Source organism: Asterias amurensis, chromosome 1, assembly GCF_032118995.1.
Source record: "Asterias amurensis chromosome 1, ASM3211899v1".
NCBI lineage: Eukaryota > Metazoa > Echinodermata > Asteroidea > Forcipulatida > Asteriidae > Asterias > Asterias amurensis.
In genome coordinates, this window is record NC_092648.1 from 11,834,713 (window position 1) to 11,855,510 (window position 20,798).

General features: G+C 38.2%; 1 protein-coding gene and 1 non-coding gene across 2 annotated transcripts in view; both read left to right on the forward strand.

The window, feature by feature from the left end:
• LOC139945716 (uncharacterized) overlaps positions 1-20,075 on the forward strand; it is a 40,724-nt gene extending 20,649 nt beyond the window's left edge. Inside the window, exons 9-12 of the mRNA XM_071943077.1 lie at positions 346-432; positions 15,250-15,344; positions 16,162-16,392; positions 17,180-20,075. Coding sequence (XP_071799178.1) covers positions 346-432; positions 15,250-15,344; positions 16,162-16,392; positions 17,180-17,246 — 480 coding nt within the window. The 3' untranslated portion in view covers positions 17,247-20,075. The remainder of the gene's footprint in view (positions 1-345; positions 433-15,249; positions 15,345-16,161; positions 16,393-17,179) is intronic.
• Trnan-auu (transfer RNA asparagine (anticodon AUU)) lies at positions 11,383-11,455 on the forward strand. Its single transcript has one exon. It is a non-coding gene; the product is annotated as a tRNA-Asn (tRNA).
• Positions 20,076-20,798: the final 723 nt, after the last annotated feature.

Here is a 20,798-nt window from a genome sequence, read left to right on the forward strand (position 1 = left end):
CCCCCACCCTCTTTTTCAAGCCACAGATTCCCCACATCTGTGTCTTCCATTGCAAACATTAGAGTGGTACCTGATACCCAAACCCAGGCTGTCATTCATCCAGCTTCATTGTCCCACACCAATGCAGATGGCACACTACGCAAATATTTGTACAATTTTCGCCAACTGCCCGTACCATTAAAACCCTATCGGAAGCAGGCCGTGCTGGCAGTTTTAACAGTAATTACCAGCAGAAAGAAAAAATAATTAAAAAAGATGCCCTTTAGTGATGGCTTCTCGCTTGTTCTTGTTCTGTTGTAAATTACTTCTCAAATTGTTTTGTTGTATTTTCTTTTCTTATAACAGTGTAAAAAGCTAGAAAGGGAGATCATTGAGTTAAGACGGACAACCGGGGGCCTGGCCGCACGGAACAATAACGAACAAAGCCTACGGGTAATTATTATTCCTCTTCTTTCATCATATTTCTGCGGCTGTTTGCTGCCCTTCAGCTTCTTTTTATTCTCAACCTAAAGAGGTAAAATACCCCTGGCAAATCAACTGCTGGGAAACAAAACATCCCAACGACCAAACTCAAAGAGTTGGCCGAGGAATAAAGAAAACCTCAGGACCTTCTTCCAAACCAGACAGGAAGTCACATACAAACACAGAGAAGGTACAACAATAAGGTTTGGAGAAATGTTTACCCTGGTTTGGAAGAGGCAAGACACAGCATCCCATATTCTAACATATCTCTGTCTACCATCAAAACCACTACAAGTTCCCTTGAATTGAAAAGTCATTGGTTAAACAAAGAAGTCATTGTACAAACCCATGACAATCATAGTGGGAACAATTTCTGTAGGATTTGAGGCTTTGCATGGTAGAGGATATATTTGCTAATTTCTTACGGGTACACCATGTAATAGTAATCTCTATTTGGAGAGGATGTTACTTTGAAAATAGCCGTTTGGTTTGTTTTCTAACCGCGTCTTTTTCATAACCACCAGCAGTTCCAAAACAGATTATTATATTAGTGTACCCGTAAGAATTTAGTATGAGGACAAAATGTATTTTCAGTACATGTTTTATTATGAGTTTTTCATGATGTTTTACCTGTGCTTATAACTGAATGGTGATCTATTTTGTTTATTATAATCAAATTACACTTTATTGGGTGTGAAGTTCTAACAAATATTTAAATAGGTGTCGGATGAACCCACAATTTTTTGATTTTTTTACCCTGCGGTTGCTGGATTAAGCTACATTGTACTGTAGAGGTGTAGAAGAAATATTAGAAAGTCAACCTTTGAAATCTTCAAGATTTGATTTGGTCCATCTGATAAGTGAATCTGCCCTGCCCTGCCGTCTGACACAAAAAAAAAACAGGGAAAACACAAACCCTTTTTCCCAAATGTTTTCTCCAAAATGTGACCCCTGGTTTGATGGAAATGTCATGGCTTGTTTGTTTTAATCTGTTGGATGAGAACTAGTGGATAGGAATGAATGTGTATGATTTATGTTTACATCTACCTTGAAAAATATCTGCGACGTTTGAAGGTTGAAGGGGATTGTTGAAGGCATATACAAATTTACAGTTGCAAGGATATTCTCTTGTGTTTCAAAATGAGTATTCTAGTACATATTTTCCTGACCTTTCTCATTTGACAAAGTTGTCAAATCTTTGTCAGGAACAATGGTGGTAAATTTTGACTGTCAATATCGTTGTTAGTATTAGAACATGAGTCACACAGACCAACAAAATGGCACAGTGCAGAGCGGCTGTGAAGCTTTGAGCTGCATAGGCTATTCAATATTTGTTGGGTATCCACAATCCAAGTAGTGTTCATCCATGTTTACCCTCGCGCCAAACCTCTGTGCCTTGCTATTTGCCAGGTCACCAAAAGCCAGTGTCGAACAAGGTGTTTTTCCCATTGATGCCGAAAAAGTCTTCTTTTTCTCCCCTTGTTTGGTAGAAGCATTGCTTGTATGCATGGTGAACCCTTGACACCAACACTAATGCCGTGGAATATGTCCTAGGTCATTGAAACAGGCACGCACGATAATACCTGTGCAAAGTTTTGGTTGGGTTTAAAGATAAGCCAGCCACGTTTCGCCAAATTTGTTTTGTCGGTAAATAGGGTCCAGGTATTTTTTTTATTATTTTCTCTTTCATTATTTTTCCACCCTTTATTTGCGAAAAAGGAAACGAGAAGAAGTTCGGGTTGCAGGATCGGGTTGCTGAGCATATTTGAACACCCACCTGACTTCAATTTGGAATGATGGATCGTTTTATTTGATGGTCAAAATGCAAGGCTTTTTGGAGGGGGCTGTTTGCCGATATTCCTCTTCATAACTTGACCTTGATCACTGGAATCTGCCCTGGCAAACTTTGCCGCTAATCATTAACTCAAGCAAAGCTTAAGGCTGGTGTTTGGTTTATCGGAATGGCAGATTTGGAGTATGCGGGGTTGTGTTGTGGGGGACCCAGAGTAGTAACAATGCAGATTAGTTGCTAAGATTATAGAAAGGGGGGGGGGGGCTCGAGGCGGACAGATATCGAGATATTATTGGGTTCATGGCATTTATGTGGGATGTCAAGTGGCAACCCGTCATGCTTTCAATCACATACTGACGTCATTATCCCCCCAGTGTTGAGTTCATCCCCTACTCACCGTTCCCATTCTCAACCCCTCTTGAGAATTTGCCAAAATGCTTACAAACAATAGCCGCAGTGCCTTCGACATTTTGTCCCCTTTTATTCACTACGAGCGAACCACACCCTCAAGAGAAAAAAAAATTGACAGTTGTCATGTCAGCTCGACCTGGCTTTTGTGGTGATTTCTTGAGCGGTTTGGTTGCCTGTCTCTCCCTCGTTTTTTTTTTCATTCCCCCCTGCTCTATGCGCTGGTTGCCCCTCATGCGTCTAAGGGTGTGCCTTATCATTCCGTGCAATGTTTGCTGTAACCCAGGTGATGGCGTAGATTTCCTGACACCTGTGTTTACCTACGTGATTTGATATGAAACAAGCATTAGCATACGGGCACAACACAACACCACCCCCCCCCCCCTTCATCCTTAAGCTCTTCTCTCTAATGGTCACACTGAATGGCACAAAGCTAACAACCTGATGGGATTACATTTTCATGTTAATGCTTGGTAAAGATATGTTTAGTGTAGAACAGATTAACCCCAGTCATAAGCCACTCCTATGGACATCAGGGTATTACACCTATATTTTTTGTTTTTACCAGGGCAGTGTCGATCTTTCATGGGGGATTTTCAAACCCCTTCCCCCCACAGCCCCCAAAACACGGCAACACTGGTGGTCCAATTACTAAGCATGCAGATCCCAAGTCAAACATTGAGTATGGTCAAGTGTATGCTAGCTTCCTCCCATTCTCAGAAGATGAATGCGTTCGGCTACAGCTGCCTTTAAGAGACACACGCATGTAATATTTGACACATGAAGTCCAATTTGTAATTTTAATTTCCTGTGGAAAGTCTCCGCCTCTGCAGCTGTACAATGTGTGATGGCAACTTAAAATAAATGCCCTCCCCCTCCCTTTCAAAAGAATATACAAAATAAATATTAGTTAGGACCAACAAATTGGAAGATGGCTCAAAATTTTGAAAGTTTACTGTACATTTTTTACTCCAAAGAATTTGTATGCACAGATAGTTTTTTTCATTAAATTACTTTTCAAAGCTTTTTTAATAAACCCAAATGTTTTGACAGATATTCTTTGTAGGAAATTCATTGCATTCTTTTATGTGAAAAGTAATGCCAAGTTTACATTTTTTATTTTTTTATTTTGAGTTTTGCCGTGGTACACAGAGCATTAGGTGGCATGAGTTTGTCATTTTTATAGACTGTATATAATACATACTTATACTCATGTACTGTTTGTTTACTAGTTCACTATTCATCAAGAAACTTTTGTGTAGATTTCAACTTGTTGGTTAAGCATCCCCATCCACAATACAAGTAAGTTTATTTCCAAAACGATTAGTGTGAGATATGAATGTAAAGATGGAATGTTTGTTGAACCAAGGGCAATTCTAGTCAGGTTGCCACAGGTCATGTCCGCTTTCAAAACGTCAAGTCACTCGCTCTTTCCTACGTATATTCCTTCTTTAGACCCCTCATGGAAAGAAAATAATAGCAAGGAGCAGGGATAGTGTGGTGGAGACCTTATTGAAAAGATTGCCCCAGCAGTTTTTCCCCATAGGCTGTTGTCTCACCAAATGTTACTTGCTGGGTCTCTTTTGTCCCTAGTCATAATTGACAAATCACTCGTGAAAGGGGAACAAATGGCTTGAAGCCAGCGGCTTTTGTCCCCAACACAACCCCACTCATAGGCCATGGTTTCCTTATACATTTTACAGTGGTCCGTTTGGCCGCCATTGTGAAGAAATGTCAGTCTCTTTTTTTTTCCTGTATCATTTCTCTAATTTGCCACTTCATTCCAGTCATACTCTGATTTCACAGCAAGCAGTTGTCAACCATATTTTTCTTGAGGATATTTTGATGGAGCTTGGAGCAATTTGATTTCTGCGGGGTCGTGGGATAACTCTTGGAGGCAAACGGGTGTTTAGTTGCTGGTACAGAAAGGATATTTTTGTTTTGTGTGCATGGAATGAATGAAGTTTACCTTGCTGTTGGTTCTCAAGACACTGTGTCTGCCAGGATTACAAGAGAGAAAGGAAAATATCGGCAGGAGAAACAGGTTTCATATTGATATAAGATGAATAATTAAAGCATGGCGAGGGATTGAATTTCATACAATCTATAACTTTGGTGTCCATCATTGTCTGGAGATTTCATATAGTGGCGATGCTGACCATCATAAAAAAAACGTAGGAGACAAAAAAAAAAAAACAGGTCACTTTTGTCCACCCTTTAAGATGTCATTAATGGTATGTTGATTTGTGAGGCTGAATAAATTTGGCTAGTAGAGGACAGAACAAACATAGTTTGGCTGACAAACAAACTTTCACAAAGAGAAGTGTCCCTGGATATATAGTGGAGTCATTTTTCACTATTCCCACCGAGGATCATGGCTGATTCTTAAACAGGCTAGTAGCAGCACAAGGGGATAACTCTGTCTTTTTGTTTTCTTGCTCCAAGAACTGAACGCTTTTTTTTTTTTTTTTTTGCAAGAAAGGCAAAGAAAAATTTGTGTATTATGCCTGTGAAGTTTATATGGCGTCCTAAGTGACTTATATGGTTAGATCTCCCTAGAGTTGTGTAATGTTTGTTGATAATCTTACAGTAAAGCAAACCCGTGGTGATTGGGGCAGATAGACATTACTTTGAAAATAACCATAGAATTTGATATTGCCATCTGATCTTTTTCTAAATCCACTTCAAATTGCCGCTGCATTCGTGCTAAGTTTTGGAGTGGCATATAAAATACTTGCTCATCTGAACAAATCTTGCTGTAAATTTAAACAAAAAACATTGAACTAGTCGTTAAATAAATATTGTCAGTTTCTTGTTTGAACAATCCATTTTTATTTTAAATTTATACACCCCACTCCCTCAAGAAAAAAAAAGTAATAAAACATCACTAACTGGACCACAACTAAACAAAATATGTTTAGTTTTATTATCTACATTTTAAGACCAAAAACTTGAAAACATTTCAGCAAGACCTATTTCCTTGACTTTTTTGGTTAAATTCCTTTTTTGTTTAAGTGGTTTGTTGGGACTTGAAGAGCTCTAATAGAAAATACACCAAAACCACTGTTGGGTTGTGAGGTTACTGGATCATTGGAATTACATCTACTTTACTTGGTCCCACAGTCCAGTAGTTATTTCAAGCCCTATCTACTTTTAAAAACTTGAGTAGAGAATTGTTCATTCAATTATTGTACTTTTCCCACAAAGCAGACGATGGTTGAAGATAACCCCTATCAGTCACTGATAGTATAAAGCGCTTACTCCTTCTAAAATACCAGCAAGATTCAATGTTAAGTTAAACATTAATGGGATCACAGTACCCTAAAGTCTTGGGTCTTTGTATGAAGCAACAATGATAATCATAACCCATTCACCCCTAGCTAGGGTATGATTAATCATGATAATAAAACTTAGGAATTATCTTCTCTGTCTTTCGTGAAGAGGTACTTTGTATTATAAACTTGGTTCCGAAAAACCAAGTAAATGTCCATCTGAAATACAACTGATTAAACAAAACTTTTTTGAAACATACCTAAGATTCAGTTTCCCTTTGGGATGGATGAGCACTAATGTTCTTCATACACAGTTACTCTTGGTTTTTTTCTTGAAAACATAGTCACCATTTCTGATAAAATTTGATTGGATGGTTTGAATTGATAAATGGAGGACAGAAATTAATTTGCTCAATGAAAAAAACAATCACATCTGCGATTTGGTATAAGACTTGGTGTAGTGCTTTTCATTTTGTATACCAGTAGTACACAAAAGTTAGCTTGCATAGACCATTATGTTGAACACAATACTATGACACTATTAGGTTTGTTGAGTATTAGGTTTGTTTTCTGTATATAGCCAAACCAAACAGTGCCCCCCCCCCCCCCTATATATGTCAACCATATTTCAAAAAGGCTAAGTATTGTGGTTGACCCCTGACAAATATTACCGTTCCAAATGCAGTCTTGAAGATATTAATTACTTGAGTTTGAATGTGTTCCTTGTTCCTGACCACATGATGAGAGGAATACAACATTTTTTGAAACCATAGTAAAGCACCCAATGACCTTGCTCCATTCTATTGTAAATGTTAGCAGCTACAACATATTTTATAGTTCCATAATCAACAAAATTTTGACTGATTAGTTTCATAATTGTGTCATGTTATGATCATGGTAATTAAGGGGATTGGAAAAACATGGTAATTAAGGGGATTGGAAAGCATTTTTTTTAGGTTGTTAATGACACTAGAGTGTATTTCGTTACAATACGACACCACAGTAGTGTGTATACATTCATGTTGTAGTATATGTTACTGTCACATATAAAAGTGCACAAAACAGTCATTCTTGTTGCCCCTAATCTACCCTAATGATCTTCCGGTGTTTGCTAAAGATAATGCTAGCTACTTGTCAGACAATATTCCAATATTAACACACCAAACAGAGTATCTGTCCCCCAAGCTTGCACTCTGTATGTATGCATACACATTTCATGACTGTTTGCCCTGTGTTTAATAACCAACAAATAGGAATATCTGCATTGCCCCCTTAGTATTATGGGAAGTTTGTTACACAAATTGACTTAAATTTCTGCAAACACTTGGCGAGAAGTAGTCCAGAGCTATTTAACTGGCTACGTCAACTGATTAGTAACTAGGATCAACAATTGCGTACTTTAAAGCCAACAACATTTATCACTGAACACAAGTGTAAACCTAGATGACATTTAGCTCTTCATCTTTTTGTTGTTTCAGCCAGTGACTTTATTGGGATACTCTCCATGTACAATTTCTTTGTTTTAAAGTTAACTTTTCTTTCCTTTTCAATAAAATATTTCTCTTGTTAAAGAAGTTTCTACTTAAGTGTTAGATTCCTGCCCCATAATTCGTCGCGTTTTTATCATAGTGACGAATCGGGAAAAAGTGCATTCCGAGTAAATCCACTTTGAAGTTTTGACGTATATTCATCCGTTGCTTTCATATCTTTCTACCTTACATTATTACTTGCAAAATGGAAGGTATGTTATTCGGAATGTATAGAAGGTATTTGTTTATTTTATTTAAAATGAAACGACCTAAAATAAACATTTTGAGCCTTTTAAACCTATTCGTCAGTATGTAAAAAACATTGTTCTCGTTTACGCGCCTATTCGTCACTTTTTGTGCCTGATTTGTCGGTATGTAAAAAAAATAAATCTACGCGCTTGGGCTTATTCGTCAGTAATATTAACATTAATGCATGTAGTTTAATGTGTCCTTGTTTTTCATTTGTGTTAAATTGAACACTAACTGTTAAATCCTGAGTGAATCACTGGTCCATAATTCCTTCTTTTGGGGGGTGGAGAGGAGAGGGTGGGGTTAATGGGGTCGGATGGGATGGGTGTCATTTGCACAGTGTGGATTGGGTGGGGGGTGAGGTTGAACGTATATTCAGACCGGATAAAAACAAAAAAACACAGACAAAAGTTCCATACATTAAAAGGGAGTACACATGAGATTTTCCATTTCATTTTGGTCTTGTTAACCTCCAGATATCACAGTAATTGGGAGGTATGTAATTTGTCCAAGTTATTCCTTCTTGGAATAATCATTTTATATTGTTTGTACTACTTTTGAAAGATTTCATTTAACAATCAAAGATTGTTTAGGCTATAACAGGAAATTCTGGTATACGATAAGAATTATAATATATGCTCCAAAACAATTATTGGTAAAACCACTGATTTATAAAATCATATTACTGTTGAATGTATTCCATCCAGACTCGAGGCTTCACTCATGTTGCCACATTATTGGAAAACAGAATAAGCATTATTCATTCTTCAAGTAAGAGCAAATATTGACAAAAAATACCAAGCATGAGCAAAATCTTTTAGACTTGACAATTTAACAGATATAATGCCCACAATCAACTTTTTTCGGCACGATAGGTACCTGAGTTACTAAGATTAGCTTGAAGATTGAACGGACTGAATAATACAAACTAATTTATTAAGTCAGTTTGAAATAATCTGTCTTTGAGAGCTATGCTTACCTCAACACTATGTTCCTTTTATCTAAAATTATGTTTTAGCTTCGAGTGACCGGCATTATGAAACTGTAACAACTGACCTAACTTCAGAGAAACCGATGGTACCTGGCATACCATTCATACGTCACTCATAAATGGAGTGGTTACCAGCACATTTGCCTATTCGTCACTATGTAAAAAACAAAACTGTATACTTATGTGTTGACGGAGAGGCGAATAGCTTATTCGTCAGTATGTCAAGAAACGTTTATTAGCCTCAAAAATATTCGCCAACTTTAAGACTCTATATCTTAAAAAGGAGAAGTTATTTCGGTTCAAAAATTTCAGAAATGAATTCAGAAGACAAACTAACCCCAAAACTGCAAAAACCCCAATTTGCTCAAAATTGCCGATTCATCACTATGAGAAAAACGCGACGAATTGTTCTGATAAAGTTTCAAAAAGGAGAATTCGGTGCATGTTTCATTTGAATTTGTCTAGTTTGATACAAAACTTTAGCTATAGGTTTAGCTAAAGGTTAATTTCTCTACAGGGTAATGATCTAGGTTGGGTGGTCAGGTTTGCATAGTGGTGTCTTTCCTCGCCTTCCACCTTCTAGTGTCTAGGGCCCTGGTTCGAATCCTACTATGGCACTATATGGATTATGTTTTCAGTCCCTACCTGACTACATGGGTTTTCCCTGGAATAATTCTCTGGGGTTTTCCTCCCACATCTAAAATTGAAACTTCCTTCATTGTCTTCTCTTCATGTAGTTCTTGGCTAGAACAGTGATTGAGTTTGCTTTTCGTAAAGAGTTCTTGGCTTCACAGCCAGAATAAATGAAATACAATCCTTTGATGTCATTCATGGATATTGTGAATGATACCATGTTGTTTTATGACAATAGACCTTATGCATTGACGTCATCCAGCGGCCATCTTAGTGGAAAAACGGTGACGAAACAATCGAAACGCACAGATTTGTACGTGCGGGGCACAGGATTGGCCAATGAACAACCTCCTTTTGACCTCTAGGTGAGGGCACCCTACTGAAATGACGTCATGTGCATTAAGGTCTATATTATTAAGAGTGAAAGTTGTCAAATCCCTGGGCCCAGTTTCACAAGAAACTTTTAAGAAGCCATTGCTTAGCACATTTTGTAGTTTAGAGCATGACTTATCTGGAAACCATTTACAGCGAATTTTTGACATTAATTTGGCTGTTTGGTTCGTTTGTTTGGTGGGTTTTTGTTTCTGCTTCAGCAAAAAACTAAGCACTTAAAAACAAAGTTAGGCTTACAAGAATAAGAATATCAGCCAACATACATACCTTGTCACATCTAGCGTCTATGACTGGTATCCTGCTCATTTTTGCTAAGCAGCCAATCGTAAAGCAATAGTTGCTGCTTGACCGGCTCTATCACGTTAGGCCCAGATCAGAAGAGCCAAACTTAAAGTGGTTTATTCTGGAAGTAAAATACACCGCTCAGTAGACATAAATATTTGGTCTTCCTACTCTCTGCTTATCATCAGCAAATTTACTCCGACACTAAACTTGATGACTCTGTCCTCTTACTTCAAACACTCATCGTCAACAGATCCGTAAAGACTATTTTAAACAATACACTGAGAGATAAATAAATACTTCTGTGTATTAATCATTGTACATATATAAAGGGGATCAGCGTAATCAGCCCACTGTTTAGCTCATGAACATATTGACTGTTCATTCCCAAGTAAATTAGATATTTAATATTGAATGTTTGCTGTAATTACACATTTTACTCAAATATAGGGTCTGCATCACCAAATGGATTATCTAATACTGTTGATTGTTATGCTCAGCTGTAGTTAGTGACTGAAAGCTCTTGTTGTGTAGACACTTAGGGGTTATTGCATGGGGATCATGCACATACTAAAACTGTGGTAAGATCACTGATTTCAAAAGATTTAAGAACAAAATGCTCTATTATGGGAAATATGTTTTTGGGCAACCACTCAAATTCTATTCGAAACTAGGTGCACTGTGAGGTGATTAAAAGGTAACACATTAAGCTGGAAAATTTATTTGCATACACCCTTTTACTTGCACCCTTTTACTTGTTAAAACACATTCCTTAAGACTTGTTTTTGCACCAAATATTCAAACCTGTTGCGTACTTTTCTGATCAAACACTTCATGTGGCCACAAGCTTTTGAAGAGAAAAAAAAACCACTTCAGATTAATCCCTGTTGTGAGGGGGGCATGTACCTTATCTTGTTGCCCTAAAAGTTATGCAATCACATTTTGTGCTAACTAATCTTACAATGTGACCTGTCAGTTCAGTTGTTGTATATATAGTAGTACCATTAAACGGAAAATTATATCTCTTTTTCTTCAGTTTTATAACTTCTATAAAGAATTTAATCAAAGGTTCCTCATAGTTTAATAACTTCTATAAAGGGACGGACTTTTCAAATCCCGCTCTAGTCAATTTTTCTTTGTTCAATCCTAAATCATTTAAAAATGTACCCAGTCAGTTTCCCTTGTGGTTTATTATTTGATATCTGATATAAAAAGTCGCATCCCCTTAAGGTGATCCCCTGTCTGCTGCTTCCCAGGTTGTATCGTTACCCGGGTGTGATCCCTGGCTACACGGCAGTTTGCGGTTTAATGGCTTCTGACAGGCACCCCCCGAACAAAGATATTGACAAAATTGGGAGACCACCAACATAGGGCTAGATAGCTCAGTTGGTAGAGCGCCGGCACATTAAACCGGAGGTCGTTGGTTCAAATCCCGCTCTAGTCAATTTTTCTTTGTTCAATCCTAAATCATTTAAAAATGTACCCAGTCAGTTTCCCTTGTGGTTTATTATTTGTTAACTTCTATAAAGGATTGAATCAAATCCTCCGAAGTACCATGAATGTATGTGTGTACCTGCTCTTTAAGGCTTTTTATCCATCTCATGAAGTATCCATTGCTGTTAGCTTAATGTGAACAATCCTCATTCAAAAGACCATGTTAATCAAACTGTTTGTGCAGAGTGTTTAATACCTCAGGCGTATCAAATGAGCACTTTTATCGCTTGGTGTTTGGATTGATGCAAACTTTTTTAGGATAAATAGCAGGGACCTATAATCAAATTTATTAGAAATAAAAAGTTCTCACCAAGGTCAAGTCTAATGGTACATGTAGTAAACAGACATTGGGAGTAGGGGGGTTGTTGTTGGTAGTCAGTGGTCTAGAGCTAGGCGACTCACTGCTCCAGTTGAGATGCTTCTCTCTCCTGCCTTCCCTTTTGATAATCAAATCACACCAATTTGTTCCATTACGATGGTTTGCTTTGTGCATTACTTCCAAATGATTACCCTACAAAAGTAGATCTGCGTTGGATAATGATGGCTACGTGGTGCCTTGTCAAAACATAACGGCCAGCCGACTATATGATGGCGGTGCGCAACTCCCCCCCCCCCCCCCTTCTTCTTTCCAAGTGTTGCACTTGCCAGAAGCCATGATCATTCTTAAGCTTTGTTGCCTGGCCTGTTGTGGGTGTTCAACCACTCGGAATGAAGCCACTTAATGTGGAGCAATCCTTAAGTGCACAAGTGGGTGACGCAAAAATTGCCTGAATACTCATGTGGTATCATGCATTGATCTTACGCTTGATTTACCGCAAAGTCTGGTTTAGCTTTGTGGTTTTGTTATGCATCTACGGTGACGTCCCCGCCTTCCTTTTCACACATTGGATAATTTTTAAGGCGAAAAGGCATTCATGTCTAATCACCATTGTCCCCTGCTTCCTTTTGTTCTGCGCTAATTATATGCAAATGAAGCACAACTTAATCAAAGTCAAGGAGTCCGATATTTGTGCAACTTGTGAAAATGATCATCTGTGTTTACCCAAAGTGACATATGGCCGAATGTCTATGGTTGGAGATTGCACAAGGACATGGACATGTAGTATTGACATTATTTGGCTGTGATTGCAAGGCAGTGGAAATCTGCCCATTTGATAATGTCCACCTCAAGGGGGGTCCATTACAGGTTCATAGATTGGCTTGATTAACTGGGAAAAGCCTGACAAGTTGTGTTTAATTGGTTAACTTATCTACGCAGAAACCACACCCAGCTTTTGAAAATCTCTGGTTCTCCATGCGTGGTAACGTTGGATTATTAAATCATCTTTTAGTGGCATCATAGAGCACCAATGCATAAAGAACCATCAGCGAGTTGGTTGTTTAGCAAGTCGTTCAAGTACAGTTGCTCTCAGAGGGATTTGAGTTAAACAGAGTTCGACGGGCAATTAAATTCCACAACTTTAGAATTTTCCTGTCACGTACTTGAGTCATTGAACCAAACTAACCACATATGGCCAAGTTCTTGCCACATGGCTTGAATTGTATACCAGTAGTGTATAGAGTACCCGTTTTATCTCAATTTTAGAATGATATCCCCTTTTCTTTTCCTAAAACAAATTTAACAACTTGAATCAACGGACTGTTTTTAGGTGTTTGTTAAAATCATATTTTTACCAACCCATTAAACTCCTCAAACCCTACCCCCAATTGTCAAAAGCACCCCTGTTTAGCCAATACAGCTTTACGATAGATGACAACTACCCCCAACACAAAGTAAGAGTAAGGCCTGATCGTACTTCCTGCAAATGTGAATGCGATAGAAATTTTGACCTCCCAAATTCTGCAACTACATGTACAAATTCTGCTCAACTTCTTGCGAAAACTTTCCCTGCGCAAACAGGGCTGTGACGTCAAAGTTCGCAGGAAGTATGATTCGTCTGCATATACATGTACAACATGTTATGGCCTGACAAAGTCATACATGTAATATAACACATGAACTCAATGGAACATTGGAACAGGATTCCACAATGATTTGTTGATATTGAAACCACTGACCATTGCATGAAAGTCTGTGCATTCAAAAAAAAAACTCATGACTTGCCTATTTGGCCTCACAAAGGATCAAATCACAGACATCCTTAAAAATTGATTGGCAACCTCAGCACCAGAAATAGACAAAAAACAACCTTGGTGTAGAAATGTCAGAATGTGTTGAGCTCCATCTCTTTAGATTGCTTAATAAATCCCACGCCATCTTACCACAACTCCAAATTTTAGTTAGGCCTTACTTAAACTAATAAAATGGAGGCTGAGATTGTGGGGTTACGTAACAAAAGTTTGCTTAGCCTCTGCCTACCACCATTGACTCTGTTTGCTCAGTAAGCCTCAACAAACTATGCCAGGTTCTCTGGTCCAACCTTACAATACCTGCCCGCTCTTTGCTATCAATCAGAAATTATTTTGCTGACGCTGGGTTGGATCGGCGAATGCCAGAAATACTGTATGGAGACAGCTTGACCAGGATTGGCCGGAAAGCTGGGACTCGGGATTTTATTGGGGCTATTGTCTCATTATAAAGATAGCGCAGTTTTGTTATCAAAGGCCAACGTAAAATGTAATCCGTGTGGATTGAGAAACATTCTTTGTCAATTTGTCTGCTCATTGTGCCATGACATTTTATGAATGTTATGGATCCTTCCATGATTTAACAGAATTGTGAGAAACATGTGAAACATGTACATGTACTTGTACATCTTCAGAATTAGAAATGGTTTTTCCTAAAAATCCAGGGCACAATTTCTAGGTCTGCTTCTAAGCAGACAATTGTGCATAACAAATTCCTGCTCAGCAGGAAACCTGTTTCAAAAGGTATATGAAGTAGTGTTGTGACTGTTTTTTCTGTGACTTTTCTCTTTTCACACCAATCTAAAAATGTTGTGATCTGAGCATTTGTGATTGGTTTGGTCATTCATGTAGATCCACAATCCGTAGATTTTGGCATGTTTGCTTATAAGGCTGTTTAAAATAGCAGTGTACAGTAGCTGGTTTCTACATGTGATCTCGAAATCTGCATTATTAGACAAAATAAATCCCTTTTGACTCCCCTGTTATTATTAAACTGTTAAATTTGCTGCTGTTCAGTAATGGAACAATTTACCAGAAGTTCTGAAACAGCGTATTAGACCAACTTGAAACACTTGTTAAGACGTAATTTTTAAAAATTGTATCGTTAAACTTATCACAGTATGTAGGGCATCACAGAGTTACACACTATATAAGTAATAAAAATGATAAAATTAGTGGCTTCTTATATAGTGCTCAAATCCGTCACTCAGTGACGTCAAGGCACAAGGTATTGTGGTATGTTTTGAAGTATGAGGCCAATTCCTTTACATACATGTAGCACCGTAATGGTTAACAATATGCAGCCAATGCAAATAAGGAACACCAGGGCAAACCCCTTCACTTTTCGATAAGTGCACTGGGTTCTATTACGTATATTACACAACACACAAGACCAACGACTTTATGTTTCATCGGAAGGACGCATCAGTAGGCCTAAGGGTTAAATATCTTGCAAGTGTTACAATCAGGACTCAAACCCACACTATGCTGAACAGAAACACCAGAGCTGGGGTCTGTTGCTTTTATCCAATGGGCCAGAACAGGCCAGTATGGTTTTAATATTTTTTTTATATAATCTGTATTAAACATTTTTGTCATCGTTATTTTCTTCTTCAGAGCCAGTTAGAAGCAACTAGACAGGAGAGGGACATAGCTGTCTCTAAGGTTCGGAAATTACAAGAGGACTTGGATGAAGTGAAAGTATTCTACAGGTATGACATAACAATCTAATATCTAGGCCAAAAATATGTCTTCAACTACAAAGTCATTTCGCTAGTTACATATTCCTGTCTCGTATTTCTGTCTCGTAAACTTTTTTGGCCATTGCTGATTTGTGAACTTATCTCATTTGTCTACTTATTGAAATGTTTTAAGTTTTATTCATTTGTCTAGATATCAAGTAAAACACCACAAGGGCGCTCTACTAATACCCAGCATCTAGCCCTAATGTTGGCATTTCACTAATTTGTCAATCTGGTTCAAACTAAATCAGTGGCTATGGCTATGACTTGTTCTGGCTGTTGCTCAGGATGTCAAAGCCTAAGCTGTAGCAGCCAATTTGGCATGGCCTATCCTATGTTCAGGGGTGCCAGTCAGAAGCCATTCATTTGGGGGTGCCAATCGGCAGCCATTCAACCAGGGGTGCCAGTCAGAAGCCGTTCACAGGTTGAATGGCTTCTTGCCAATCAGAAGCCATTCACAGGTTGAATGGCTTCTGACTGGCACCCTCGATCAAGGACCAATAACATTAGGGCTGGATTGCTCAGTTGGTAGAGCACCAGACCATTAGTTCAGAAGTAGCGGGTTCAAATCCCACTCTAGTAATTTTGCTTTGTTCGACCCCAAACTCATTTGTCCAGATGTGGAGGTATGTAAATTAACCAAATAGTTTGTGAAACACTTTCATCACCATAAGTCTTTGCAAAATTTATCTGTTTTCGGCAACTTGTCAAAAGTTTGTGAGGTACCAAAGAAAATATTGAAACATTAACCATGTTTCTCTCTCTCTCTCTCTTTCTCTCTCCCCAGTCTCCACAAGTCCTTGTCCCAAGAAGCTGATCTTCGTGATCAGTTTAACAACACCATTGGGAGCTTTGAGGAAGAGGCCCAGGTACGCTCTCATGCCCTGGGTCAGATGCAGAAGACCAATGGGCAGCTTAATGCTCAGCTCAAACAGCAGCAGAATGAGCGCAATGCCATGGCAGCGCAGCTGCAACAGGCTCTACTCGCTCAGCAGAACAGCCAAACCAAATTGAAAGAGTAGGTAGCTTCTGTGATTTTCTAGATTTTTTTTTTTTTTTTTACAAGCCACTCATACCCGTTTCAACTTACTTCTTTACCACATTTATGTGCATCTGATGAATTAGTTGTTGATATTTAATCTCATGCAGTACTACTACCTTCCTTGTTTCACATTTATTTCGAATTTTGCCTACACCCTGTCCATAATGCAAACCAACCAAACCATCTGTAATATCCTATTCAAATATCTCGTTATCCTGTACAAGGAAACTGTTCATCTGGAATATATATTGTTATCTGTTTGTTCAACTTAACTTGACCAATCAATTATACAACACATAATGCTGAAAGACACTGGACACTATTGGTAATTGTCAAAGACCAGTGTTCTCACTTGGTCAATCTCAACATATGCATAAAATAACAAACCTGTGAAAATTTGAGCTCAATTGGTCGTCGAAGTTGCGAGATAATAATGAAAGAAGAAAAACCCTGGTCACACGATGTTGTGTGTGTTTAGATGGTTGATTTCGAGACCTCGAGTTCTAAATCTAAGGTCTCAAAATCAAATTCAAGGAAAATTACTTCTTTCTCAAAAACTATGTCACTCCAGAGGGAGCAGTTTCTCACAATGTTTTGTACCATCAACCTCTCCCCATTACTTGTTACCAAGTAAGGTTTTATGCTAATAACTATTTTAAATATTTACCAATAGTGTCCACTGCCTTTAAACTAAACTTATAGTTATATAGAAAACCTTTGAATGAATGTAATCTACTATTTTCTTGTTTCTGTTTTGTTTCAGGCAAGACAGATTGATATCTGTCTTGAGAAAGAAGGTTGCTGAGGGGACTGTGAAAATAGTGAACTGATAGGCTCACTCCCCACCCAAACCACTATCTACTGTTTGTGTTGGCTTAACAAGCTAGCCAAATACAAACTAATGAAGAAAATGAAGTAATACATAGTGCCGTTTGGTTTTTGGAGTTTTGTTTTTCATGTCCTATTTTACTGGAGGTCTTCACTTTACTGTGTGCATTCCACCGTAGAGAGACTATCCTTGTCTTTACAACCATTTCGTTTGTACAAATTAGAATCTCTCTTGTGGGAGGACATCATCCATGTTTGCAAGCATTTATTCAGAAAATTGTATCTACTACGGATTGGCAAATGAAAACAAACAGCACTTGGAAGTTTGTGTTTGTGAAAACAAAAGCCTGTGAATAAGGAAAGAAATAGTTTCGGATGTTGTGGAGACTGTTTTTGTCTGATTCCCATGCAAGGTGTCAACATGGTTGCTGTAGTGCTCTGTTTGCCAAATAGAGGTTGGCTTGGTTGCGAGTAGCATGTTGGCTTGGATACATAATGAACACAATCCAATGTTTGAGCAAAGACAATTGCATCACTTGATGGAATGTCAGTTTGACCTGGTTAACGAAGCCAGACAAGTGGAGGCTAGTATGGGATCCGCTTGAAACCAAAGTGGACCGGTTTGTAATTAAAATGAAAACGATTCTGCGGCAATTCAGCATAGTCTTTATTTGGAAATGGTCATTGATGGCTGATGGCTCAGCTGTATGCATGGAAACCGTTTCGGTGTTGAGGATTTCATTCGTATTCACTTGTATTCTACACTGTATTCTGCATGGTTGTGTGGACAGTGTAACTGCGATTTAACAACTAGGATTTTGAGCTTTGTATCGTAGTGAGAAAACCAGCGAAACAGTTTAAACATCTCTCTAGGTAACTGCAAGGGGTCTGACTAATAAATAAAAACACTATGTGAATATTAGGTATGTTTTCCCTTCAGACCTTCGAATTGTATTCAAAAGTGACAAATTTAGCTCTTTTGTATTTTGAGAAGATGGAGAGTTTTTCACTGCCCCCCCCCCACCCCCCATCCGTCCGATTTTTGAATGCCATCAATTTCCCTGCCTGTGGCCCATGGACATATTTTTGCAATTCATTTATGGTTCATGTTCTATTTTGATGTATATATTGGTATTTCATGTGCCTTGTAGTACTAGAGAGAGAGCTTTTAGTATTTTTCTATACAGTTTGTTATGACCCATTTGGGGGTATTTTCTCCCCCCATCCGAATTCGTCCAAAATGTATCTGATCACATTCCATTTTGATTCAATCTACTTATTATAATTTTGTTAAAATAATTACTTTGCTTTTTGGTGTACAGGTGTGAAATTTTATTTATTCATCTATTTAATGTTATTAAATGAGAAGTATCTCCTGTCATTATGGAGCACATGTGAATGATGTACATGTAAATTCCCATTCGAAAACATATTGCTGGCTGAAAATGTTTTATTCTGTGTTTTTGTTTTTCTGATGGTTGGTGTTCAATCATTATTGTATTTATTTAACTATGGTGAATTAGAAAATTTAAAATAGAGAAATTAATGTATGATTCTGTTTCTAGTTCGTCACAATACATTGTTATGTTATGTTGAAGCCTGCCTCTGTGACCAGTAAAGGCTTGTTGCAAAGGAACACATGTGAAATTTAATTTACAGTCGCTCATTTTAGAAACCCACTTTTTTTACATTCTAAATTTGAAATCGAATAAATGAAACTTCATCATTTAATTACAAATCGTAATAATTTCCACCTGTGACATTTGTTAATTTTATTATTTTATATTTCTTCGTGCTTGTTTCCCTGTTAATGATAACGCTGTCATGTCTGAAACGATCTCAATATTGACAATCTCAACACACACACGCATCAATCAGTCAGCATTCCAAATGCATTCGTAGAAAAACACATCCATATATGTTTTTCTTGACTTTCTACAACCCATGCCACCGTTTGGTTGGCAGCAGCATGCGGCGGCGAAGTCTCGCTAAATTAAGTTTGGCCGCACTGCGCGACAGGTAAAAAACTAAAAACGCGAGCGCCCTATTGTCTAATTTTCGACGGTACTCCATTTTGTTTGCAGTCTTGTAATTTCCAAAAAGCATATTTGATCGAAATATCTCTGCGATCGTGGACCTCTCTGAATTAGGACGTAACGCAGCCCTGTGCAAATTTGGCATTTCGGTTTACCCTGGCACAAAAAAATCTATAGATGGAACAGGCTGGGGTCGCTTGAAGGTTAGCCCTCGCCAGTGAATAAAAACACTTCTGTTGTCAATTGTACATGTGATGTCTTAATGACTGTGCATAATTTCAGTCTCTTTTCAACATTGGGGGTGCTTTCTGTCAATACGAATATGTAAGGTGATATTTGCTTATATACAGTATTGTGAAGTGTGTAAATCACTGGCGTAGAAACTATAGTATATAGTGTTCATAACATATTATTGATAAGTTATCATTTTTGTGACAATGTTATCTTGTTATGGAGTATAATTTTGTTGTACACCACTGGGTCTAATTAAAAAATCTGTTTTTTACCAAGATAGATGGTTTTTACGAAATATTTGACCAATCAAGCATTGATGAAGCGGTATGTTTTGTTGAATGGGGGTGAAAACAAGTATCTAGTTTGCATTGATTTATATCTAATGCATCATCAATGTCTGAACACCGATGTGATTTTACCACAAAGTATCGCCTGTGATTGTATATAAACCAATGGCTTTCATTTTAGTTCCATCTCATGGAGGAGCCATCGAAATTTGTAGGCGTGTCCCTCAGTTACAGAAGAAAAAGTTCTTCAAGTTCTGGACGGGATATGTTGTCAGTATTATGACTATCTTTTTAAATTGTTGTCTTTAAATTGGATTAAACCAAATTAATAGCCTTCAAAAACTGAGCACAGTTGTGCTCTTATGGGTTGACGCGTTGCGTTGTTGCAAGCTCTTATGATTTTGACGTTATAATGGCGCAGTGCCTCGTTATAGCTAATATAAAACAAAATAATCATTTAAGCAAAACAAACAATAAAAACTGCCAAGCTAATGTATAGACCTTAAAGCGGTTTCTTAAGCAGCCGTAATTGTACAAATGAAGCGTAAAGTAAACATACTCTGTACCGCAATTGCTATATTCATGGCCAATGCCAAATGCGCCATTACTTCAAAACAACGGTAGCCATCATGAGCAATTAGCGCGCACGATTCGCAGAGATTAGCTGGGGAAATTGAATTATTCCAGGCAGTCGCAATCTGTCTGTAGAAATGGGGGAACGGCATGTAAGGTAAAGAAGTGAACAGCAATGTCGCCTCTTGCCAAAGAGGAGACAAATTATGTCTTTTTCTCCCTTCTCTTCCCGTCTGTGTTGTCTTGGACGGCAAAGTGGGGCCGAGGGAAGAGATGGCTTGGCACCAAGGGGCGGAAGCTAATCAAACGTCCCGGTGGGACCGGCCTGATGGACCGTTCCTCCTCTCCACTCTACAACCCACTAGGCATGCTTCTCTTATTTCCCCTGGTGCAGTCACTCGTACAACTTTGAAATCAATAACCA